Source organism: Colobus angolensis, unplaced genomic scaffold (assembly GCF_000951035.1).
Source record: "Colobus angolensis palliatus isolate OR3802 unplaced genomic scaffold, Cang.pa_1.0 Scaffold132, whole genome shotgun sequence".
NCBI classification, from domain to species: Eukaryota; Metazoa; Chordata; class Mammalia; order Primates; family Cercopithecidae; genus Colobus; species Colobus angolensis.
Genome location: NW_012114400.1, coordinates 2,439,288 through 2,466,944, shown reverse-complemented (window position 1 = coordinate 2,466,944; position 27,657 = coordinate 2,439,288). Strand labels below are relative to the sequence as shown.

The following is a 27,657-nucleotide window of genomic DNA, read 5'->3' as shown; positions in this document are numbered from 1 at the left end:
CATTTGCTTCTCCACTGATTCTATTGGACATCACATAGCCTCCAGAAACTCCATTATTCACTTTTGAGACAATAAGAATAAAAAAGGCAACATCTTAGTATTATTATGAAAATAGTTTTGATCTCATGAATCCCCTAAAACAATTGTGAGAACCCCTGGAGTCTCCAAACCACATTTTAAGAACAACAGATCTAAATGAATACATCTAATTTCTTTAATATTTTACCATACATGTTCTTTTTATAAGATTTCAATAGTGTTTTGATTTTCCTTTGAATCCACTTTATGTTGCTCATTTCTAAAAATAAAAGATCTAAAATTTCAGAGAACGTTTGTGCTTATGGAATTCCTTTTCTCTGATGGTCTGACTGGAATACAGTTTGTTCATTTTTTTCTTTCAAACACCTACTTTATTCAATCAGAATCACCTCAAGGAAGGTATGAGGAAAAACATATTCTTATGGTGAAGGCAGGAACTCTTTCTCCTCACCCCTATGGTTTCCGTAAGGTAGCATTTTTCCAACCTTCCTGGTGTCTTGTTCTCAGCAGAGATGGGACTGGAAAGCCCACCTGCTCCTAACCCCCACCATTTTGAGGCCAGTTTGCATTCACAGGAGTTTGTCCCCTAGATTTGCTCTTGGTCTTCCTAACTCTACTCTGTTTATGCATAAATTGTCTGCCTGTGACTTGGGAGGGTATGTTAGTTGACCTGATCCTGGAGGTCAGGGCAGCTCTGCCTATTATTGATGAACCCAGGAAACACATCTTACAATGTATCAAATACCCATATTCTATCTCTGTTGCTTCATAACTTGGACAGCAAAATGATATATTATTGAACTCACTGATTGGTATATAGATATAGTGGTATATCTATAGTTGACAGAAGGAACAGAGAGTAAATTCTAGAATCTCTCATGTGGTGGGTACATAGTTCCCTATCTCCTCTTTAGTTTCCAAGCTATCTGTGGGTTTAAGACAGGCATGAAGACTAATTGATTCAGGAACACAGTCCCAGTTTGGGAGAATAAAAGACTTTTTGTGAGATTCTGCTATATACACGTATATAGAAGTTGGCATTTCCATTGCTTTTTTGAATTTTTATTTTCATGATAAACTATTGAATGACATTTAAAATAAAGAAATACTATCTCTATAACATATTTTCTTGATATATTTAATTATAATGTAAATTTGAAATCAGTACTTATTTCTTTGGCAATTCAAACATTTAAGTATTTTAAGAAAGTAAAATTAGTTTATGTTAACCAACATAAACCTGATTAAGGAGCAAATTCAGAAATGCTTTCTTGTCAGAGAAAACATGAAAACTACAAATCCTTTCAGTATAGACAACCAGGAAAATGGCATTACTTCCTAGTTTCCACCTTGCTTTTGATTTATATTATTTAAAACTATTTATTTTCTACATAAAGCCTTTCTTTTTCACCTCATGTTCCCTAAGGGTTTGAACTTGAGGTGAATTCCTAATTTTGTGATTATGACATCAACCTGTTGCTATGGAAATGTTTGTGATTTAACAAACAGAATCATAACAATAGTGCTTTGTACTATTTAACACTTTTCATCTGAAGATTAAAAAGTATTTTGCAAACAGCATCTCAATAATCCTAGCAACCTCCCTGTTAGGGTGTTTGCAGGATTTTTTTTCTTTTTCCCGTAATTGGAAGAACTGAAACAGAAGCAGAAGCAGGGCTTTTTACACAGATATCTACTGTCAGCAGCTGAGCCTGAACCAGGATCCAAGTGTATTCTCACCAAGGTCAAGTGGCATATAACCATTATTTTATTATGGAATCACAGAGGTGCAATCTTTATGATACAACTATAGAAAGATAATTTCTATAATTGAGACAAGCATTTACCATGTACGATGTAGCTGACCTATCAATAAATACATTTGTCTTTCAACTATCTGTAAGCTTCAATGCGTATCTTTATTTGAACACTTTATAGAAAGTATCCTTGTGAATCTAGAAAACTTTTTAATAGTGAGAGCCATCATCTCTAAGAAAAGTGAACTAAAATCAGTGGGGTTATTTTAAACGTTAACGGAGTATTCTTGGATAATTTTCTTCAGGAAACAATCCTAAACTAACAAAGAGAATGTTCAGCTGGATTAGCAAAGGCGAACTTTTCCTGCTTTGATTTTCACAGTCCTGTAATCCATACCAGATGTCAAATCCTGAAATTCAGAGTTGAGAATTTTGAACTATTGTCTCCAGTGAGATCATAAACACATTTAACGGGGCTGCTAAGTCACACACCAACACAAAGTTTTAACAAATCATTTTTTAAAAAAGAAAACAAAACTAAGTGAACCAGACACAAACATACTGAAGAAATGTACCTTTGAACCATTTAACTTGAGGTGGAGGAATACCAGAGGTTTTGCATTCCATAACGGTTATATCCCCAAGGGCAACCAGGAGCTCGCTCTGAACTACCATCAACTTAGGGGCTTCTGAAAAAAACAAACATGCAAATAGTCAACATTTAGCACAAGACCAGATGGGTTTTGTTTATGTTTAGTAAATGAACCAATTTAAAAATCTATCAGAACTTATGTGCTTGTGGCCATTTCAATATTTATAAACCAAAAGAAACTCTCGTAATGCACATGCACATATGTATATGTGATAAAAAGATCACTTATCAAGGTCACAGAAATTATATCAGGAAAAAAATAATGACTAAAACAAAAAATAATTATGATAAAACAAACTCCAAAAATTATGAAACTAATTGAAAGTTCTTTAAGAAAAAGAGCTATTTAAGGAAAGAAACATCTTAGAAATCAGAATGCCTCTTAGAGAAACAATACAACAAGAACAGAGAGAGGAATAATTCTAAGAAAAATATAATCAAAAGAGGGATAATGGTAAGACAGACAGCTAAATTAAGACTTGAGGATGATATAACTGTAGATGAATTTGTTAACATTTTCTACATCATTTTAAGGATATTCATGTCTAACTACAGGAAGATATTTGCAGTCCAAGCCTAAAATTTGCATTTACAAAAAGAAGAGTCTCCTGGTTTTGACCCTTCTTTTTCCTGTGATGCTAAATACAGACATTTTCTAAATTTCTGTTCTTCATTCTGTTTGCTTCACTTGCTTGCCTAATGGTTCAGTTTACTCAGACATTTTGTCTTAACGAGATATTTTAGGACTTCCTAGCTTCAGCTGAGGTATTTTTAAACAAAGCTAAGTTAACTTCTCACAGATCATGTAATTTTTCTGCTAGAATACCTTCAGTGATTCCCACTGCTTTCAAAATTCCATAGAATCTCTTTCAAAAATCATAAATGAGTGCATAGCTTTTTTTTTAACCTTACCCTCTGTTGCACTTCCTCACTTATCACAAGGTACAGAGCTTCACTGATAGTCCAAAACACAACAGACTTTTACTTTCCTATCTTCTTTGCCTTTCCTAAAGCTATTTCCTCTTTGTAAAATGCCCTTTGCCACAATCCTTCAAATCCCACTCATTCCTCCAGACTGAGCCTAAATCCTGTCTCCTTTGAGAAATCTTTGCTAATTCCTCAGTCTGAATTAATCTTCCCCTCTGCCAACCTCCCACTGTAGTACTTGTCTGTCTGCCTTGTTATATTCCTGTATATATCCACCCCCATTGTGTAAATTCTTGAAAAGTAAAGGCTACACGACACACATTTTTAAAATTTTACACTCCACAGTCTCCAGCACAGCAGTTTGCATGCTGCATCTCTAGAGGTGCTTAATAAGTCAAAATCAATGTGTTTAACATTAAGGCTTCTACGTGAATGAACCAAAATTTGTTTTCACAATGGAAGTAGAATTCGGCTTCAGTCACTTGTTCCACATTCCCAACTGTTTTTCCCTCTACATCGGGGTATTCTGTGAACATTTTTAATTCACTTATCTCCAAATCTGAGCTCACTTTCCATCTAAACGTATTCACCATGTGACTTCTGTATTTCTATAAATGAGACCACTTCTTTCCAGACTCTCAATTCAATACTTGTGACATTTTTGTTCTCTCCCTCACCTATACCTTCAAGTACAATTCTCTATTTTTATTATCTCTTTTGAATCCTTTCTTCACTACTCACAGTTTCATTATCTTACTATGAATGAGACTGAATAAGAAAGAATGAAAGGGTAGATTACTAGCAATTGATTATTCACAATTTATAATCTGGATCTGAGTATATGACACCTTTATCCTTTATTTGACTAAGAAAGACAAAATTAAATAGAAATATTCTATAGAATAATTTTCATGAAGTACGCTTCCAATAATGTTTAAGTTTGGAGGGGGAAATTGAAGATAAAAAGTAAAAATTATATTATATACAGTTTTGAATATAAGTAGAAATTATAAAATGGAAGTTAAGCTAGAAAGGATATAGAATTTATTAATTTAAAAGTAAAATATTGCAAAGAACAGATGAACAGTGGAAAGACAGAACTTTGTGGACAATATGAAATTATTCCATTAACCTGGAAGCTTCCTTGATTTCTGTTGACTAATGAAGCTTTTCACTCTATGAAGTTTTAACTTAAATTATTTACAATATTTGCTACAATCAGTGTGTGAAATGAATAAAGTATAATACTATGTATACAACACTAATATTAATTTTTCAAAAAAGTACTTTTGCATTGCTTGATGTGATATTCATCCTATTTTAATTGCCTTTTAAAGTGATTATACTTGCCAATGTATCTGAGAGTAGAACTCTGTTTATCTGTTCCAGCTGAATTACTTGCTAGGCAACCGTAGATCCCTGCATCTTTGGGAGCTGCATTTTTGATAAATAAGGTACCATCTGAGGTCATCCTATACCTATGAATAAAAAACAAAAAGAATATAAAATTGAAAATACCATAATAGTAATATCAAGATAATATAGTGCTTTCCTTTAAAATATTTTCAAATGTTTTAGAGTTATATTTTTGGTGTTGATTGCAGAAATGGTTAACATCATTATTTTATAAGCAGAAATGCAATGATAATAATAATAATAACAATATCATGTATCCAGTGTTGGATACATGCCAGTCACTGCTCTAGAAACTTTACTTTTATTTATATCTAAAATTTTGCTAATACCCCAATGAGTTAAATACTATGAATATCTCTGTTTTGCAGGTGAGCAAAGCGGTTTTCCAAAGTCAGAGTTAGTAAATGGAAGAACTGGAATTTGCACCCAGGCAATCTTGCTCCATGTGGTGAGTTGCTATACTAGACGGTTCTTCAAAATGAAAACGCCAGAGATGTAATGTCTCATGTCACACAGTGAGTCTGTGAGGAGTCTAGGAATAGACTCTGACTCAACTTGCTGGATAATACCTATGACCTCTTCACTGCCAAACCCAGAGTAATGGAAGCCCCATGGCTGGACACTTTGTTGTTTATATTCCACGTGTTTATTATACTCTAGGAGCATGAGTGGATTCAATGCCTTTAAAAAGCACCCAGTGGAATTAAATGCTTCCCACTGTAGTTTGGCAAAAATGGAAGTAATTACAAAGAATGTCTGTACACATTTTAATTAGAGCTACTGGTCTGTTCTTGATCTCTCTCTTCTGTTAAATCTAGGACAATGCCTTTAATAGATTTGTTAAAACTATACGTCATTTTACCTCACAAAAAGTTTCTTATCCTCATTTCAATTACTCAAGTTAAACTAACTGTTTTGGTGCTATGTTTGCAACTCAAAGTATTGGGAAGCACTTGGTCCCAGCTATTGAATTCAAGACTTAATAACCTCGAACTTTATAAAGTCATCATTTATATTATTTTTGACATTCACAGCCTGTTTAGAAAATGTAAAGCTATGTATGTTGGTCAAACCTCCCTTAATATTAGGGATTTAGTCATATTAGTTTGGTCTAGAAGTCTCATCAATTTTCCTCACTCAGTAAAAACAAAGAACATGATACAAACCCAGTACCTGTGTGAACCCACGATAAACATATCATTAACGGTCCAGGCGATCTTTGGTTTGGGATAACCTGTTGCAGAACACATGATGGAGACCTCAGATCCTCCTGTGAAAGACTGGTTCTTGGGCATCACAGTGACTTTGGGTGGTTCTGCAAATAAAAGTACATGTATGTAGAAAAAATGCCAATTTATCTTGATGTTAGAAGCTTCCTATGTTAGCAAATTTGTAGGTTTTTCACCACCACACCTTTATTGCCTTCCTCTGTGGATGACCCCCATCATAGATACGTCAGGAAAGAAACCAGTGGTAATGAAAACAAGGGAAGTAAACTCTCTTTGAAAGTTAAATGAATTTGATCCCGATGTTATATTGTTGTGTTTCCACTGGTTACCATGAAGCCCCTTGCTGGCTTCCTTCTTAGCCGACCTACAGTTTGTGCCACTAATCTGATACTTCTCTATGAACCTGTTCCAAGGCAAAGTCTCTAGATAGAACTTTTGGCTCTTTCTAGACAACGAATGTAGGATTGGAGCCACAGCTTGTCCTGACTATGCTGTCTGCTTTGTTCAACTTGATCTTTCTCTTTTTATTTATTTGATCATAACTTTGTTAAGGTCAGAAACCATGTACTCGTATTATCCCATATTCTATTATATTCTATAGCATTTAACCTCCCTTGTATATCATGCAGTGTCTTGTATATAAAAGACACTTAAAACTTTTGATGGAATGCAGTTTCCTAAACTGTAACCTGGCTCTGAATTGTAATCTCTGCCAGTCTCTCCCAAGATCCTGCTACGTTGGTCATTTGACTCATGTCCGTGCATCCACAGGACCTCAACTTAACAAAAAATATCAGTTATTCAAACTTTCTGTTTCATTACACTTCTATGACAGGAAAAAGACTTTTGAAAATGAAACACTAAATCAGGAATTTATCATCAAAAAGAAAACAATTCTCTGAGATAATTCTGGGATGTTGACATATTTGTCTTAATAGATTACATGTTTTACATCTATGTTGCTACACAATAAGAATTACTCTTCAAAGAAGGTACCATCAACGAGATATTAAGTAACTCCTAATGTAAATATCCACCACTCAATAAGGTAAACAAAAGTAAATTAATTTCCAGTGTTTGAAACAGTCAGATTTCATGAGTATTAATAGAAATAAATAAATTCATTCAATGACATCTGTTTTTTGCACAATTATTATGTGCCAGGCACTGTGCTAATTTGGAGGGACACACAGATGACTCTAACAGGCATGCTGTCTGCTTTCCATTTAATTTGGTTTTTACTATAAATAAAATTGAGAAATTCAGTTAGCCAGTTAGATGTGAATATATTTATGATATATCTTTCCTGTAAGTTGGTCTGCAAATTGTGGCTTAGTTTCACTAAGGAACCATTAGCTTGGGGGAATCTCTATACATGTGAAAGAGATACAAATGGTACTGCTGGGCGGCAGCAGCTACACAACTGAAGGAAGTTAATTAGTGCCTAATTGCTAGCAGCTTACAGTTGTCCCCCTCCTCTTTTTTTCCTGTTTACATTGTGTTTTTCAAATTATGATCTAGTCTTTGAAGTTAATATTTGCAGCATTTTTTCCAGTCCATGAATTTGGTTGATAGCCCCATTATTCCATGGATTCTTGTTGGTGAGCATAGGGCTAGAGAAATGTGTGAGGTCAAGGGCAGACTGACTATGGCCAGTAAGTTCAAATTGTGATTCCATCTGGAGTCCATCAATTCTGAAATTCTGAAGGACTGCAGATGCTGTAGGGATGTTGCAGATAATCTTCAGGGGATAAGGGGGAAAAAATGAACAGTTCTTTCTCTTCAGAATTTATTGAAACGCACATTTATTCATTCCCATCTTCCTAAAATGTTTCTCATGTCTAGCTATTGACATGGAATTGCTGCAAACATTCAAGCAACTCTCAGAATTTTTGTCCAAACTTGGTGTCTTCCAATATAGTCTGCCAGAAAAGGCCTGGCATCTCTCCCAGCAAGAATCCCACTGGTAGGCTCTGTAGTTCAGATATCAAAGTAAAAATAAGCCAGTTACCCAAACCAGGATGCAGAGAGCTAAGAGGTCATTGAGCAAATACAGCCTGGATATAGGGTGCTACTCAAGGTCATGAAATAAGTCTGTGTGCAACACACAGATGGGATGACATCATACCACAGGAGGTGAGAAATTTACCACTCCCCTAGAACATTCCTGCTGATTGCTGGGCATGGTTGCTCATGCCTATAATCCCAATGCTTTGGGAGGAAGAGGCGGGTGGATCACCTGAGTTTGAGAGTTTGAGACCAGCCTGACCAACATGGAGAAACTCCATCTCTACTAAAAATACAAAACTTAGCGAGGCGTGGTGGCACACGCCTGTAATCCCAGCTACTCAGGAGGCTGAGGCAGGAGAATCGCTTGAACCTGGGAGGTGGAGGTTGCAGTGAGCCAAGATCATGCCACTGCACTCCAGCCTAGGCAACAAGAGTGAAACTCCTCACACACAAAAAAAAGAATATCCCTGCTGATAAGATACTTAGAAAGAACATGAACAAATTCAGAGGAGCAAAATTAGATTTCCGCCAAATAACAGTTGAATAAAAATGGTCAAAATGAATTAGCCTTTACTTAATCAGGTTAAATAATGATATAATAGATCTCACTATAGTTACTTCAACTGCTAATTTTTTAATTCCTAGAAAAACCTCCTTACTTTAATGAAATAGTTTCAATGGAGCAAGAACATGGAAGTGAAGAACCACAGTTCAACTCCATCAATGGAATAACATCATTTGCCAACTAACAAACTGAATCTGCATCTCTTTATTTGCAATGTAAAACCCCATTCGGATAGGAAAAATACATAGTACTAATGTTGGATTTATAAGTCTGGAGTTCAATTTTAGGTTTTGGAGAGAAGCAATCCATTTTTACTTGAGATTTCCAATCTCATATCACCACCATCATCATTGTCACCATTATCGTCACCACCACCACCACCATGAGCAACCAACACCATCATCATTAAGAACAACTTGCTTTTGATAGCCAAAGCAATGGGAACACAGCACTCTAGTAGGTGGCAAGGTATTAATTTGCTTTTTATTTTTTTAATTATAAAAAAAGCAAAATATATGTTTTTGTAATTTCCTATCAATAATTTAGAAGAATTAAATATAAATATAAAATAAAAACCAACACTACTTTAAGAATTGGGTATCTTAATACACTATTAATGGTAAGATTAGCAAAAATGAAGTGTAAGCGGCCATGAAAACAGCTATCTCACTGCCTACAAAGATTAGGGAAGAAAAAATCTCATCTAACTCTCTTGGAAACTGCCAACACTATCCTCAAGCTCGGGAGACATATTTCCTGTCAGCTGGGTCTGATTTGTTGCTCTTAAGCCTCTGGTAGGAAATTTCTCAGAGAAAATATCTAAGGACTTTTTCTTCAAGGTTATTTAATTACCACCAACAAATTAATTGGATAATGCAAATGATTTAATTACCTAAGTCACAATTAGCAATATTTATCACCACTGGTATATTTAGAATACTTGGGCAAATTTCTATGTGTTTTCATTTTTTCAGCCAACAAACATTTACTGAGTGCTGACTATGTTTCAGACACTTTATGTCTTCAAAGATGTCACAGACGCTATAAAGTATATCATGCAAAATTAGGAACTAAATCCCTTTCTAGTAGTCAGTTCATTGAAATAGGAAAGTGGTGCTTTCCTTCCGTCAGTGCCTATTACATGCCAGGTATCTAACTCTAGACCAATCATTTATTTTCCACACTAATACTATGTAGTAAGTGTTACTGCCATTTTACAAATAAACTATGACTCAAAATGGTTAAATAATTTGCCCAGTCACTCAAAGGTGGAGCTGGAATTCAAATGCAGACATTGCTTGCTCCATGGTTTCTGTCTGTAACTTAATGGGAAGTAATAGTACCTACCTCATGGCATTATTATGGATTAGCTAGGTTAATATATATAAAACACCTAGAACAATGCCTGGCATGTAGTAGGCATGATGTAACCTTTGCTATTATTAGTAGTATTCCTCTATATAGCAAAGTGTGAAAAAGAATGACCAAATAAAGTACTATAGCATTTAAAATACATCTGTGCATATGTACTATCTAGACATTTACAAATGAAAGTTGATCAACACAATCCTCACACTTACATACTCCATTTAGATTATATACCCTATTTCAGCCTGTGCATACTGGCTCACGCCTGTAATCCCAGCATTTTGGGAGGCCAAGGTGGGAGGATCACTTGAACCCAGGAGTTCAAGACCAGCCTGAGCAACAGGGTAAAAACCTCTCTCTACTAAAAATACAAAAATTAGCCTGGCATAGTGGTGCATGCCTGTAGTCCCAGCTACTACTTGACAGACTGAAGTAGGAGGATCACCTCGGCCCAGGAGGCAGAGGTTGCAGTGAGCTGAAGCTTGGAGTGAGTCGAAAGTTGCAGTGAGCCAAGATCGCACCACTGAACTCCAGCTTAGATGTGAATGAGACCCTGTCTCAAAAAAAAAGATTATATACCCTATTTAAAAACAATATTTGTTATATCTTATTTAATTCTTCTGAAATCTGAAATATTTCTAGATACTTAAAATTTACTACAAACTTCAATAAAATAGGTAAAATTAGATTTTTTCCTCTGTTTTACTGATGGAAAAAGCGTGCTACTTAGCATGTCACGTGGCACATGTTAAAAAGAGTATGATAATATAATGAGCATGTGGTTATAATATTATTTTCATACTTAGTGAAGTAATTCTCATCATTAAATACTGACTTCATCAACCATCTTGAGAAATATTTCCTTTTTTGTTGCAATTTCTCTCTGGTGACATGGCCTAATTAATGACAGACATCTACCCTTTCCTGATACCACAGAAGACAAATTAATACTTCTAATGTTCATACAGAAATAACATCAAGGAGAAAATGAGGCTTTGTCTGGCACTTTGATTTCCATGTCACAACATGTGATTACGGAGGAGACGTCAGCTACACGTTAAATATACTCAAATTGAACAAGGACTCCTGGGTTGGTCCTCAGCCTTAAAAATCCTCCTCATAAGGGAACAACCAGTGGAATCAACAGAAAACTATTTATGTTGTCAGATAAATAGGAAAACAATCTTAAAACCTTAAACTCCTACTATATATGTAAAAACTTCCCCTTCTCTCCCACACTTATGTAAGCTTTACTCAGAAGCAGTATAAGCATTTGAAAATTAAGCAGCCACTGTACTGTATCAACTTAACAGTGACAAATTGCTTTAGCCTATTTTGTAAAATTTTGCAAAAGTCACTCACATGATTTTGTTTCTAAATTGGGGTGAATTAATAATATAAACAATACTTTAAAAATAACAACTATAAATTTTTCATGAGATAATTACCAGATTTTGTTCTAAAATATGGTTTTAAATGCAAGCAGTAATATGCTGGCTTGTGTTGCAACAGGAAAAGAAAGTACTCACATAATGACATTTCAAACTGCTGATGCGATTCAAATAACCCATTGAAGTTAACATGGAAACATGACAGATAAGGGTAATGACCAAGACTTCCCTATAGTGTTATTGTTACATTGAGGTTCATTCAGCAATTAAGAAATTATACATCTATTGGGTGCAATTATGCTTTTTCCCTCTGTGCAAGGCACTACGGGTTTAAGAAATGACAATGTGATATTGTGAAATATATATTTTGCTTTGTCCTATTTCCTGACATACAGGTCCTAAAATCCTTGGAATCTCGGTAGTGATAAAAGTTTATTTTGCATGCTAATTGGTGACTGGTGGTACCCAGATGGCTTCAGGATGGGGCTAATCACCAGAAAGACCAAAGCAGGATGGAACTTTCAACCCCACCCTCAAAATCCAGGGAAGGGAGAGGAGATGAAGGCAGAGATGATCACTGATGGCCCGTGACGTCATCAATCATGTCTACAGAAGGACATCTCCATAAAAACCAAAAACAAAAAAGCCAGAGTTTGGAGAGCTTCTAAAATAGCTAAACATGCAGAGAATAGCCGAACACATAGAGGTTCCTGGAGGATGGTGTGAAGCTGTGTGCCTGCTTGATCAGAAGCATAGGAAGCCCAGGGCTTGTGATTGGCATTTAAAGTATGTGCAGTTTGGTGGGATTAAGCCCTTAACCTGTGGGGTCTCATGCTAAATGAGTTGATTTCTGAATTGAATTAAATTCATGGGCACCCAGTTGGGGCCTAGAGAGTTGGAGATTTGGTTGTTGGTGTGGAAAAAAACTTACACATTTAGAAGTGCTGTAAATTGAAATTGACCACAGTAAATAACAGCAGTCTGTGAGGATTAGATGAAGTAAAGTATGCTATCAACTCCCAAAATTTAAAAAAACGTTAGTTGGTAGCTTTCTTTAAATAATTTAGTGGGTTGATATGTTTGCTAATTGCTCATTTGTTCTCTCTTCCCAGCAGTCAATACATTGAGAAAGGAGTATCGTTTTTCCTGCTACTGCATTCTATCATTTAGCCTCTCCAACACTTGAGACATCTTTTCCACCAGCTCACTTAAAGCCATCAGGTTTGGCTTAATACACATTTTCACATAGTCCATTTTTGCTGAAAATTAAAATGTCCACAGTGTATCACTTCTTCATAACAATTTTCTTATACACTTGAATGACTTATTAAGTCATCCTTTTTTACTTTTGTTTTTGTTTTTGTTTGAGATGGAGTCTTGCTCTGTCACCAAGGCTGGAGTGCAGTGGCACAATCTCAGCTCACCACAACCTCCACCTTCTGGGTTCAAGCGATTCTCCTGCCTCATCCTCCTGAGTAGCTGGGATTACAGGCACGTGCCACCAGGCCTGGCTAATTTCTGCATTTTTAGTAGAGACCGAGTTTCACCATGTTGGTCAAGCTAGTCTTGAACTCCTGACCTCAAGTGATCTGCCTGTTTTGCCTCCCAAAGTGCACAGATTATAGGCATGAGCCACTGCACCTGGCCCTTTTTATTTCCCCTTTATAATCTAAATAAGTCTAATTCTTTAGCCTTTCCTTCTAAGTTCTATTTAGAGACCCTTTAATATTTCTCTCTTTTAAGTTTTAGAGAGCATTCTCTTCATCTAAAATTAAAGTACTCTAACATCTTTATAGTACATATATTCCTTGGATGAAAGGCAAAAGTAACTGAAACATGATATTCATTCATACATGTTATTGCATGAAATTGGAATGTTTTATAACAGAAACTTGCCCCTAACTATGGAGATGGTAGATTACATTTGGCAGATAAATTAAGTGAATACCCAATTTTTCCTATAGAAAAGCTTAATTTAGTTATCAGTTGAAATTCTGCACTTATTCCTTTTCATAGACCCCATTTTGGTTCAGAAAGAATTTAAAGGACTTTACTCTGTAACACAGTCCTACAAAATTCCAGATCCTTAAGCTTTCAAATATGAATGTTTGTAGAATCAGATGATCTAACTTGACATTTTAAGTCTGACTGCTTTATGATACTTTTTAATTTAGAAATAATTCCATGTGGTGGATGCTTGTTAAGTACCAAATAGATTTTTAAAATATGTAGAATAACTTTGAAATGTTATAGATACGAGATAAACTTCCCAACAAGTGGAACAGTTATAAGTAATCCATTCTGAAGACCAAGTGAGGTCATCATCTCAACATCAAAGGTCTTCAGGTGAATTCTATGTACTTACCATTTTTAAATATATCTCATACTCTTTAAAAAGTATTCAGAGGGCTAGGTGCGGTGGCTCACACCTGTAATCCTAGCACTTTGGGAGGCCGAGGTGGGCAGATCATGAGGTCAGGAGTTCGAGATGAGCCTGGCCAGCATGGTGAAACCCCATCTCTACAGCGATTTTCAGGGAGCAAGGGACGATAACCATAAGGTCTGACTGCATGAGGAGTCGGGCAAAATAGAGCCATATTTTTCTTCTTACAGACAGCCTATAAATGGACTTGCAAGTAGGAGAGATATCATTAAATTCTTTTCCTAGCAAGGAATATTAAATATTAAGAACCTAGGAAAAGAATAGCATTCCTGGGGCGAGGTCTACAAATGGCCACTCTGGGAGTGTCTGTCTTATGCGGTTGAGATAAGGACTGAAATACGTCCTGGTCTGCTGCAGTACCCTTAGGCTCATCAGGGTGGGGAAAAATTCCCGCCCTGGTGAATTTGAGGTCAGACCAGTTCTCTGATCTCGAACCCTGTTTTCTGTTGTTTAAGATGTTTATCAAGATGATACGTGCACAGCTGAACATAGACCCTCATCAGTAATTCTAATTTTGCCCTTGCCTTGTGGTCTTGCTTTGCCCTTTGAAGCATGTGATCTTTGTGACCTACTCCCTGTTTGTACAGTCCCTCCTCTTTTGAAATCCCTAATAAAAACTTGCTGGTTTTGCAGCTCAGGGGTCATCACGGTCCTACCAATATATGATGTCACCCCCAGAGGCCCAGCTGTAAAATTCCTCTCTTCGTACTCTGTCTCTTTATTTCTCAGACCAGCCAACACTTAGGGAAAATAGAAAGAACCTATGTTGAAATATTGGGGGCTGGTTTTTCTGATAAACATATTTAAATAAGCTTTAAGTCATTTTAAAAAGCAATAATTTTGTGGCATAAGCTGATACCATTCCTCAGTTATTTCTGCTAAAAAGCACTTTTACCACTCTACTGAAAAGAACTTATACCACTCAACATGCAGTGATGAAACTGTTGTCGTATCCTTATACCTAACAGAACTAGGAGCTGCCTACAAATAAACCTTGGGAAGAATTATTTTCTCCAAAATAAACTTTTTAGAACTCAACTTTTTAATATTTAAGGGAATATATCACTAGATCCTTACTTTATAATCTATACTTCCATTTATATAAAGCAGATAGGAGATGTTTCTTCTTATAAATTGACCTAAAATCTATTTTTATCTTAAATACTGTTGCTTTTCTTTTTGAGAGGCATTATTTGTTAATTTATGTTCTTGGTTATTTCTTATTTTTAAACATTTATTTTTTCAATCATGTTAAATATGAAAGTGATAAAGCACATTCTCAATATCTAGAAAACAAAGAGAACAAATTACTCATACATAATTCAATCCTCTAATAAAATTAATGTGAGCATTTAAGAAAATTTAAATTCTATTTACACAAAGTTTAAAAATAATTCATTTCTTTTAAGTATTTTTTCAAGTACAGAAAAGCATGAAATGATTTATGAAAAATGCAAGTTAACTGCCTGAAGTAGATCTTAAAAAGGAAAAACAAAAAAACTACAAGTCAAAAAGTCACTTATAGTTCTGCTGCCCCCAAACAATCATGTACACATTTTGTATATATCAATCTAGTTATCTTTTTTCTCCTAGCATAGCAGTGTCAGCTTCCATTTGTTTGTTTGCATAGCTGGACTTCTGAGTCTTATGGTAAACACTGCTTGAGGGTATTCCTTTCCTGGGGAATTTCCTGTGTCTAAGGATACCATTATCCTCGTGGTAAGGAATTCTCATAATGAAGTAAGCATATCAACTCATTCACATTCTCACATGCTCATCAGTGTGGCTGATTCAAACAGTCATAGCTTCTGAGGTTAGCTTTGCCTCCCAAGGCTTTTTTGATGAGTTAGTAATGAGCTTGATAATAGTCACTGAGGGAAGTTCACCAGTTCTTCATAACATGGCTTCTCCAATTTGGATTTTTTTGTTTTTCCTTTTTAAGATCTACTTCAAGCAGTTAAGTTACATTTTTAATAAATCATTTTAAGAAAGCTATATATTTGGTATTTTTCTTGAACTGTTGGACAATTGAGAATGTCCTTTTGATGGCTTTTTATAGGAAAGACAACTTAACTGGATTCAATTCTTGGATTCCATTTTTTGTTTAAAACTACTTGCATCTTTCTTAGTATTGTGTCAGTTGGAATTCTCAATTGCAAACAACAGAAACCAGGTTGGCTGACTTAAGTAGAAAAGGAATTCATTGGGAAATTTTTTTCTGAGGTACAGAATCAAAAGGAAACTGGATATCAGATAGAAATGGTGTGGCTAGACCGCTGAGAACACAGCCAACATCAGTCTGTTAAAGTGATGGTGAAGGGCCACTGGGACATTTGCTTCTGCTGTTGGACTCTAAATTCCATGATGCTGCCAAAATTGGAATTTTTTAAGTGTTCATGGTCTTGGCAAGAGTGAAAGTCCCACTGGGAGCATATTAGTGGCTGGCTGTGGGTCATGTGATCTAGGGAATAAGGAAAATAAATTATCTGACCTCACTTGTTTTCTGCTTCCCACCAAGATAATAAATAATTCCTCCCCAAATTAGGGAAAGTATTTAGACCCTAAGAGCAAAATTATGACAAATATCCACTGCAATTATCTTCTAGCTTTTAGCATAAGAAGTCAAGACACAAATCTGATTTTATCTTTCTGTTTACAATGGGTTTAGTCATATGCTTATGGGGAATGAGTAGATTCTTCCTACTAGTAATTTCAAATTCAGCCAGGATGTGTCTAGATGAAGTTCTCCCTTCATTTACCTTGGTTAATCTACTCACTCAAGACAACTTTTTCTCCCTAGAACAATTTTCTTCAATTATATCTCGGACTATTTCTTTAGTTTCAATTGTCTTTGTTTCCTAAACTCCTATAAATTTTAGATTAAACTTCTTTTTTTAATTTCCCTTAAAAAATCATATTATTCAACTGTTAGTTCTTTTCCTCAATATTCTGAAAGACTTCTCAAATTTATGCACCACATCCATGATTTTTTATATAGTATAAATTCTGCTCTTCAGTGCCTCTACTACATATTTGCACTAAAATATTGCATTTTAAAAATCAAATCTTTTCTGACTTCTTCCATTCCATTTATTATTATTACTATTGTTATCATTATTATTGAGATGGAGTCTCACTTTGTTGCCCAGGCTGGAGTGCAGTGGTGTGATCTCAGCTCACAGCAACCTCCGCCTCCCAGGTTCAAGAGAGTCTCCTGCCTCAGCTTCCCAAGTAGCTGGGACTACAGATGTGTGCCACCATGCCTGGTTAATTTTTGGTATTTTTAGTAGAGACAGGGTTTCACCATGTTAGCCAGGATGGTCTCAATATCCTGACCTCATGATCTGCCTGCCTCAGCCTCCCAAAGTGCTGGGATTACAGGCATGAGTCACTGTGTTCAGCCCATTCCACTTATTATTGTCCTTTTGTCTTAGCCGGTTCTTGCTTTATGTTATGGTTTGAATGTGTCTCCCTGAATTTGTGTGCTGAAAACTTAATCTCCAATGTAACAGCATTGGGAGATGAGGCCTCATGGGAGATGTTTAGGTTTCTGCCCACATGAAAACATTAATACCCTTATTTAAAAAGCTCACAGGAGTAGATGTGCTCTTTTGCTTTCTTGGTCTTTCTGCCTTCTACCATGTGATGATGCAGGAAGAAGGGCTTCACTCTTCACTAGATGCCCCAGTCTTGATCTTGGACCTCCCAGCCTTCAGCACTGTGAGCCAGTAAATTTCTGTTCATTATAAATTACCCAGTCTCAGGAATTCTGTTATAGCAGCAAAAAAACAGACTAAGACACCGTATGAATATACACTGTCATCTAAAAGAAGAGAAGTCTTTTTGAAAGATAATGGGCAGGCCAAATACTTTTTCCCCTTGTCTCTATAATAAGCTGCTTTCAAAGCATCCACTTCTTCTAAGTATTCCCTGCCTGCCTTATTTTGTTCCTCAGCATTTCTACTTAAGTCCTATGCTTCATTTTCCCCCTCCCACTGTTTTATTTATTTCGATAGTTTTCTGTTTATTCATCTTCAAATGAGGTGACATTCATCCAAAACTAGTGTCTTTTAACAAAGTGTTTGGATGTACTTGACTTCATTCTCACTCTGCTTCTGTTCTGGAGGAGCTGAACCCCCTTTTCAGCTCTGCAGCTGACTGAGAGTCTGACGTACATGGCTCCTTGCCCAGTCCTCATCTATGGAGCTCTTTTGGCTGAGATGTGATGCTCCCCTCTGCAACCATCTGTTTCTAAAATTCCTAACTGACACCCGTATTGATGTTTCTCTTGCTTTCAAATACTTTCATTGGTGGGAAACATACATCCCAGGTTACATATATCCAAGGTTACAATTTTCTTTCTTTTTTTTTTTTTAAGAATGTGTACTTTATTTTGTCTTTGAATGTATTACATATAGTTGCAGTCCTTTTAGCAACCCCAACAGCAATAACTAAGGTTTGTAAAATTGTATAGTTAGCAAACCAAGGAAAAGGTATTAACAGTTCTCCAGGAGTGTGTTTATTCACCTACTGGGAGACTGCCTGATGAAGCATTTCTTAAAGGTGATTTGACAACCTGTGAAATCTAGGGTGAGTTTCCAGATCTTTGTCATTCTGGGCTGAAAGTTAATAATGGTAAGAAAGTACCCGAATTATAAAGCAAACTGAAAGGTGGGGATGTGGGATAAAACCACCAATGTTGAAATTTCAGCTACTTTTATACTAAGCCTGAAGTTAATATATCATAGCAAGTAAATAAATATATTTTAAAATATAAATTGCAGAACTTTCCTTGCTTTTTACTATTACAGAGAAAAATAATTGTGAATTCAGTGTGTGTTAAAACAACTTCTGTTACCACATTTTGGGTGTTTTATATTATGTGTTATCAAGCTGTGTTTTTGTGTTTTATTTTAGCTTATTTGCACTAATCTTGATGAACTCAGGGAATTAATCACAAAAATCAAGAATGAACTCAAAGATCAGGAAAACAGTAGAAAAAAAATCGGTAGGTGTTGATCCAAAAGTTCTATCTATTATTGTCAGCATTACAATTTATTCCTGCTTTTTCCTAAAGCCTTTTTGAAATCTTGTTTTCCTGGATTACATGAAAATTTACAATGAAAGATAGAAACATTGTTTCTTTTATTTCTACTGTGTGATCTAGTTTTCATTTTTAATAGACAGAAATCATGCCAGGGCAGTTAAATTAATTTTGTTTGCCTGGATCATTATGAGCATTTATTCTCTCTCTTAAATTACCATGATACTCTCAGGGTTATCTATCACACATGAGACTTCTGGAATGCTTAAGGCTGTTTCACCCCAGTACTAAGTAACTTCAGAAGGTTTTATTTTTATGGTACTGCAATCTCCTTTCAGAGTGCTACCAACGTGTCTTTCCTAACAACATACAAAATGACTAATACAAATCTGCCGATATCAAACTTGCTGAATCACTAACCATATTTTACACATATTTATATTAACAGGTTCTGAGCATAGATCTAAAAGTGGCTTCATGATATTCCTAAGGCACAAAACGAAAAGTTTAAAAAGAAATGATTTTCTTCAGGTTTAAAGCCTTTCCCATTTATTTATTGGTATGTAATTGTGTTTAAAATCTGTGCATAGCCCAACTATTAATGCTAGTTAAACAGGTGTTACTGATTTAATAAATAGTAGAATTGAGTGTTTTACCAAGTATTGGGTGAATAAATATATGCCCTTAAACTCTAGTCTCTCAAGAACAATAAAAATATTAGAAAATGAAAGTAAAAATTATAATTTAGACGATACAGTGAAAGTTAAAAAACCTTTCACCAGATAAAGGTTCTTAAAAAAGTCATATTGTTAAGTATGTATCAAAATCATCTGGGGCAGTATTAAACAATTTATATCTGTTTTTATGTTACACTGAATTAAAATTTTATGTTACTAAGCAATAAACTTCCATTAAAAGCATATAACTATTAAGAATATTTGCAAGGCAAACATTAATCAAAAAAGTACCAGTCAGAAAACAACCAGCCAGTATACTGGGAAATATCTAAAACTATACCTGATACAAACCAGGTTACAACTTTCTACCTGACACCAGGTTGCCTGCTCATTTACTATCCTGCTAGTTTCCTAACTGGATAGTTAGAGCTAGTATGAGAAAATAGCATTCTGGCTTCTTCAAAGAGTAACATTTTCTTTTTGGAGCAAACTATAAAACAGGGACAAAGATACTTCCTATTTTCATGTGAACAGAAAAAGGATGGAGCACTGTTAAGATTTTCATTCCAGTGATCTTAAAATATAGATAAATATTCTATATACATATTTATATAAGAAAAAAATCTTTATATGTAATACATATAAAATTCCTCCTAGGATTTTTGCTGCTGTTAATTGCTGCTAGTTTTTAGTATTCTTTAGCTTTGTCTTTTTGAAGTCTTTATATATAATTTATTGTCAGGTAAAGAAAGGCTGCAATACTAGACATATACTATCTTAAAGAAGAAAATTCTTGCTAATTATATTTTGTAAAATTACTACAAAAAACTTGTAAAATCTAGATTTTTAACTCTTAAAAGTATTCCAGATAGAAATAGTTCCCAAACATATCAGTGGAAGCATAACAACATAAATGAGGCTGTGAATTAAGCTACTGATTCCCCTTTAAACAAGAAAACTATTCCTAAAGTTAAGTATTCAATCCAAGTATTATTTTGTCTTTTAAGTTTTCTAAAACTATTTGTTGTTTCTGGTTTTAAAAAGATTTAACTGCATTAAAGTGAAATTAATTTGTAATGTAAGATTTAATGTCAATAGTTTATCAGCTCTCATATTGTCATAAACTTTACCTTTAGGTATGGCAGTTTACTTCATCAAATACCCATAGCTTTCCAATAGTGCATTCAACCATAAAATAATACACTTAGGTAACTACACTTAGCAAAAGTCTCTTATTTTTACTGAGCACTACTATCAATTCTAGAGTATATTTTTGTTAGATTTTTGAAACATCCTTTATCATCAAAATTGGCCCCTCAAACTCAAGGCCAACTAGACTGGCCATAAAATAACACCTCTAGACAGATTTACACCACTAATACAGATTACCCAGTAATGATGTACTGTCATATGGTTTTTATACTTATGTTTTGTGTATTATATAACATCTTACCTCAGTACTTTTTAAAATTGTTGGATAATAATGGCTTTATTTTACCAGAAAAGAAGAGAGTCAAGGGCTTCTCTTAAAGATACACATTTCTAGATCATATGGTTCATTCTGTAGAATGGATATATATGCTGTTTTCAGAAAATGTCCATGGAATTACTTGAGAAGTCTATTAAAATGCAGATTCCCAGGCCATACACCAGACCTATGGAAAAAGCATCGCTTGATGTGGGGTTAGAAATATGTATTTTTTAAAAAGTCCTTGGGTAATTCCTTACTCATGGAAGTTTGAGAATCACCGCTGTAATGCACTAAACAGAAAAATTATGGACTATAATGTTAACTTGGAGAAACAAGGAAGGCTCTGATTTGTTTACAATCTCATTCTAAGGGACTTCAAACAAAGAACCAAGATCAAATTTCAGAAGTCCATTAGCACTTATTTTATCTGAAACAATCAGTTCGGTAAAATAGTTCCAAGTTCTAGTAACCCAAGTTGCTAGAACTTGGATCGACTCATATTATCTAGGCAGTTTCATGTGGAAATGTGGTGAACCATTTACAAAAGCAACATTTCCCTAGAGGATTCCTCAGATCAACTAACAAAAGACACACATTCTGATTGTAGCATATATTTCAACTACCAGGGAGAAAACTATAATCAGATGTCAACCATTTTGTTAATTCTCATGGTAGTTTCGCTTTTCTGTCATTAATAACATTCTAAGAGTTAGCCTTGAAATTCAATGGTCATTTTCTTAGGTAACCTTGCTAAAAAGTTACCTGAGACTGTTACTTCAGGCATGTTATAAAATTGTTTCTAATACCACAATCAAATAGACCCAATTCTGGTGCAATCAGTCTCCCACATCAAAGAACTGAAATAAAATATTCTGCTGAGGCAGTAACTGAACCTTTCAGCTTAACAGTGAAAAACTGCCAACAGTAATTTGTTCATTACATTAAGACTCCCAGCTGGTCTGTAGACGTTTAGAAGCCAAATATGTTTCCACTGAAAGAGAAACTTTGGAGTGGTTTCTCCTCGTCATTTGATGGTCCTGAACAATATATATTTAGTAGCCATTAACCACATTGCTCATAAATTGTTTTCAACTATTGGAACATGTAATCTATGAATACATAATTCAAAATTGGCTCACAATTAGTTTATTTTCAATAGGCACTCGTGCGTGTACATGCGTGTGTAAGACAAATAATGTTAAAAACAACTCTGCTTATGTTTCAATAAAATTTCACCAAGATGAGAAGCATCTTAAACCTTTATTTTAAAGGGATTAGTGAGAATTACTACACAATTTAACAACAAAAGGTAAATTAATTATGTATGCAAAAACACAGTACTTAAATTGGGAAGAAATTGTTTTTTGACCAATTATTAATTAGTATGTTTTGTAAAAAATCCACAAGATGGATTAAAGAATTTAAAACTATTAAATTATCCAGAGACAATTTTTATATTGTCTTAAAATAAACATCTTCAACTACTATGATTAGTTATGATTGTATTAAAGTTTCCTATTTGTTAGTGATGTTTTAGTTTCCAGTTTTCTTGGCCATAGACCACTGAGTACGCTTGAGCATTCTATCACTCAAAATGATAATTATTTGGGTAGATACTCTCAGATAGCCAACTTGGGAGGACAAAAATTTTAAAAAAAGAGGTCAGAAAGATGTCATAATTCAGAAGTTACCAAAAGCACTGTACCTTGCACTGTGAGGAAAACTGAAGCGGTTGATGATCCACCTTCACTAGAAACCATACAATGATACTCTCCAGCATCGTTGAATTTCACACTCTTTAGCTCCAATGACAGATTAGTCAAGGTCCTAATTCTCGCTGGCTCTGCCAGTCTGACATCTCTGTCATTCCTCTGCCAGGTTAGATTGTAATCCACTGCACTGATGATGAGACATGTTAACACTGCTGTCTCTCCAGGAGTGACTGTAACATTTCTAGGCACTTGGATGACTGGAGGCGGTTCTGTGTGAAATCAAAAAATTCAAATCAGGAGATCTAAAAGCCATTTTGCTCACTTACAGATGTGGTTTAAAAACTGAATAAGTATGTACTGAATATCCAGTAGGAAAGATGCAGTGCAACAGAACTTACTCCATTAATGCCTATGACTATGAGTCCCCCCAAAATGATCACTGAAAGGATGCTTTAGAAGGTAGTACACAATTACATACCAAAGGATGCTCAAGCCAAAGCTATAAGTTATAGACATGAGAGTCAAAGAGGCATGGCAAAAGAGTATAACTTGACTGATTTAGGATTGCAAAATGAGGCCGAGTTTTTATTGATGAAAGTAGCATTTGCGAACTTTTAAATTTTAAAAATATATATTTCGTATTGTAAAGAAAATAGCACACAAAGGATAGTAGACATGAAAATGACAGTATCATCTTTCAGGGGAGTTACAGTCTCATTAAGAAGACATAGGACAATAGAAGAGTAAGATAAATGTTCAAGCAGAAATGGGGAACAGTTTGATTTATGAAGTTCAGGTGAACAGTAGGAACAGATCATTAATAAAATTGTACACAGAGCCATACACACGAAAGGCATTGAGTAATGCATGTGTTTCAGATATGGTCAAAGGCCAATTACTAATTAAACATTTAACCAACATTTCTGCAGAAAATCACGTTTCTCTAGTTCGTTGGTTCTTTTTATTATTTTACTTTAAGTTCCGGCGTACATGTGCAGAACATGCAGGTCTGTCACATAGGTGTACGTGTGCCATGGTGGTTTGCAGCACCTATTGACCTGTCCTCTAAGTTCCCTCCCCTTGCCCCCATCCTCCAACAGGCCCTGGTGTATGTTGTTCCCCTCCCTGTGCATGTGTTCTCATTGTTCAACTCCTACTTATGAGTGAGAACATGCAGTGTTTGGTTTCCTGTTCCTGAGTTAGCTCTAGTTAGTTTTGAGAGTGAATCTAAATTCTCTCTCCAAAGCTGTCTCTGCTCAAATGCTTTAAAATGATCTCCTGTAGCAATACATTATAAATAATGCAGCAATAAAAACTGCAGTGATCTATGCTAGCTAGAAATTCAGGTGTCTGTTTTAGTTTAATATGAAAGTGTGTCAAATATTCAAGATCAAACTTTATCCCCATGCTATTTAAAACTATATATGAGTGCAGATTAATATAATAAGCCTAGAATGAAGACTGAAAACAAGTATACCAAAACCACAGTGGTTATCTCTGAGTGATATAATATGTGTGTTTTCCATATTTTGTTATATTTATCATTGTTTTCCAAACTGTTTCTAAGTAGTATATGCTATTTGAAGTTAAAAAAAGTTTTATTATTTTGTTATTTTTAAATCTCTTATGAAAATAGCTAGTGAATACATTGGAAAGAATACAGGACAAAGGAAGCTTTGATTGGAGTCCGGCTAGGGTTCACAGATAAAATGCAGGACACTTTGTTAAATCTGAATTTCAGATACAAATACAATAATATTTCAGTACAAGTATGGCTCATGTAATATCTGGGTCACACATATGTGATATTCAAATTTAACTGGGCATCCTGTGCTTTTAATTTGCTAAATTTGGTAATACTAGGCCACCTAGTTCTACCCCTAATTAATTGTGTGACTTTAGATAAGTCAATTTAGTGATATTAATAGTTTAGTTTTTCTATCTGAAAAATAAGATGATTAATTTATCATAAAGACTCCTTCTAACTCTCCTATCCCTATGAAACAAACATGCTGAAGGTTAGACACCACTTTCCAGTGCTGCTCACATCCAATTACTTCTTAATGAAGGAAGAAAGACCCAGCTCTCCTTGCTCAATTCAGGGCCCTCCCAGCTCCAGAGCTGCCTTGTAGGCCCTTGCTGCAACTGTAGCTCAATTCCTCTTCTTCCACTTCCCTCATTCCCTCACAGGTGCTTTTCCCTAGAGAACTCTCCAAAAACCCTCTTGCATACAAACTCCACCCCAGATACTAGTTTCTCTTCAAATGTAAATTCAAATAAGTACATGCCAACTTTCTAATAACATACATGAGCAGATGAGATTTGAAATAATGACATATGACACCACCACTGCATAAATACCTCAAGACAAATAAGTATTATGCACATGGAAATATTTAGACATACGTGAATAAATTTGGTAGGAATAGGGGAGTGATGAGGGAGAATTACAGCAGTTTGTGAAGGAGGCCAAGATTATGGATTATCAGAAATAACCTGTTCTAGGAGTACAAAGGGCAGCCATTCCTGAGTGAAAGCAGGCTGGGGTTAGGGTAGCAGAAAGGAAACCTCAATAATGAGGGAGGAAAAGTGACAAGCGTAGGCTTGGGATATTAGGACCATGAGACTGAGAATCAGGAGGCCAGGAATCTACATCTTAAGACCTATCTACCCATTTGATCGTAAACAGGTCACTTGCATTCTCTGGGTTCTGTTTCATTAGCTATAAAATGATAAGGTGGTGTAAGATTATTTCCAAATCTTAGCCTTTCTAAAAGAATATTCTGTAATTATAATTTAAGGTTTTCTGTCACTGACATGCCCTTGACAAGCTTTCTCTCTTCAGATTTTTACCTAAACTCAGAATTTTAGTACTCTGTGTGTGTGTGTGTGTGTGTTGGGTGAAGGTCATTGTGTTAGTAAAACAATTCAGTACAGATAATTAATATAACTTAGTATCAAACTAAACTACTAAATGTAATTTGAAAAGAATAAGTTTTTCGTGCTTCTGCAGTTTCACTCATTAGATTCTATGTGTTTATATTCAACAAAAGAGAAGAACAATGCTTTCTACACCTATTGTGCATTTAAAACAATCAATAACCCAATAACTAACATTTCAAATGAATCAAAAGTCCTCAAACATGTCAACTAGGAAAAAAGTGCTGGCAAAAACTGAGGCGACATATTGATAGAACTTGGGCATTTCTTTAAACTGCTCTTGGGTGTTCCTTGACTTTATAAAATAAAATAATATCCATAATGGCATGAGAATATTAGTGTTCAATAATGCTTTGTTTCCTAATACCCCTTTAAAAAATATAAGATCTAATTATCCTGTGAATTTGCACCTGATTCCAGTGTGCTGATAAGTAGTTACAGTGCAGTGGCTGAGCTGGGACCTCAGCCTAGGCTAGGGGAAATTCACAAGTGGGTGGAGCTTAAAGACTGGCATACTAGGCAACAGCTAACCCAGAAAACAAAAACTCCACTCTTTCAAGTTCAAAGGGGCACTCACTTGTGACTTCTGCTCTTACAGTCATTGCCTTTGCCATCACTGTTTCTGCCCTATTCTTTTTAAATTGAGTGAGTGGAAAATAATTCCTGAAAGTCAGCTCGGGCACAGGACAATTTCCTAGTTATTCCATTGCCTGGCTGGCACAGGTCACAGATGGCTACTAGACGGACATGTGTAGAATACACATATGGAAGTTCCTGACACTGTCAAGCCCAATTCATGACAGTCAGTTCACAAGTTCTTCCTGACACTTCCCAGTTATTTATGCAAGATGTCTGAATCAACTCACTCAAACCTCTTTCCTTGTTGTCTTCCCTTGCTGGGAAAAATACTCAAGTGTTCAAGTGTTTGTTTTCCCAGAAGCTGAGGAATGCTGACATAACTCCAATGCTTTTTTAAATTATTGAACATGAAAAAATGAATAGTTTGTGATGTATGTCAACTTGCTAAATTGTTTCAGAAGACAAACTTTTTCTAGCAGTAACAGAATACAAATAGTTTAACTGCAAGAAGAACATGCTTGTCTGACTTGCATGCTTCTGCTTTAAGGTTTTGAAATTACTGATAGCAAACAACAAATCCTAGACTTCTAAATATATGACATACCTATAATTATAAGCTTCCTTTGTCTTAAATTGTCTGAAGAAAATGCACCCCAGTACTAAAAGCAAATATAGACATTGTAACAAATTCAACAGCGGCAATATATAGGTCAGAATAGGTTACAATTAAACACATAGCAACACTAGTCCACAAGGCAGGTAGAAAATCATTCAGCCTAAACAAAGTTTCCAATTATAGATAAACACCAAGTAAATGACTTAATCCTGATCATTGATTATAAATGGTAGTCTTTTATCCCCTAAAAATTAGGTGAGATGAGAGGAAAAATTATTTTTTTCACTTTAATGTATTTTACCTTATAAAATAATATGAACTATGTCTCCCATCTATTCATAGGAAACATGCTATCTGAATGCAAAATAATTAGCATTACTTCTACCCTTCTTAGTGGGAATATTGTAGCCACTGAGGTCCTGTGTTCTTAGAATACAATCGTTTTCATTATTATCTTTAATTTAAATATCACAATCTACTCATAAAAGTGCTCTGCTCATTATGAATATGGGAGAAGAAAAGGGAACATTTAACCTTGTTTTAATCAGAATAGATCCTTTACTTAAATTTTATTTTCTCACGGGAAAATGCTATATGATCATTTCAAAAACTATTCATTAGTCCCTGATAATAATGATAACAACAATAATAATAATCACTAATGTCTATGAAGTGTTTCTATGTGGCAGGCTCTCTTCTAAGTGCCTTGCATATATTACATATCATTTAATACTCACTGTTTCCCATGAAATAGAGACTGTTCTTGTTGTTATGCTTTTTTTACAGTTAGGGAAACCAAGGCACAATTATTATCCTTAAAT

The 27,657-nt window shown here is 35.1% G+C and overlaps 1 protein-coding gene across 1 annotated transcript in view; it reads right to left on the bottom strand.

The window, feature by feature from the left end:
* Positions 1–27,657, bottom strand: part of HMCN1 (hemicentin 1) — a 461,695-nt gene that overhangs the window by 244,538 nt on the left and 189,500 nt on the right. The window contains exons 11-14 of the mRNA XM_011934184.1: positions 22,695–22,970; positions 5,965–6,106; positions 4,726–4,853; positions 2,372–2,485 (exon numbers count right to left, since the gene is read on the bottom strand). Of these exons, the coding sequence (XP_011789574.1) occupies positions 2,372–2,485; positions 4,726–4,853; positions 5,965–6,106; positions 22,695–22,970 (660 nt within the window). The remainder of the gene's footprint in view (positions 1–2,371; positions 2,486–4,725; positions 4,854–5,964; positions 6,107–22,694; positions 22,971–27,657) is intronic.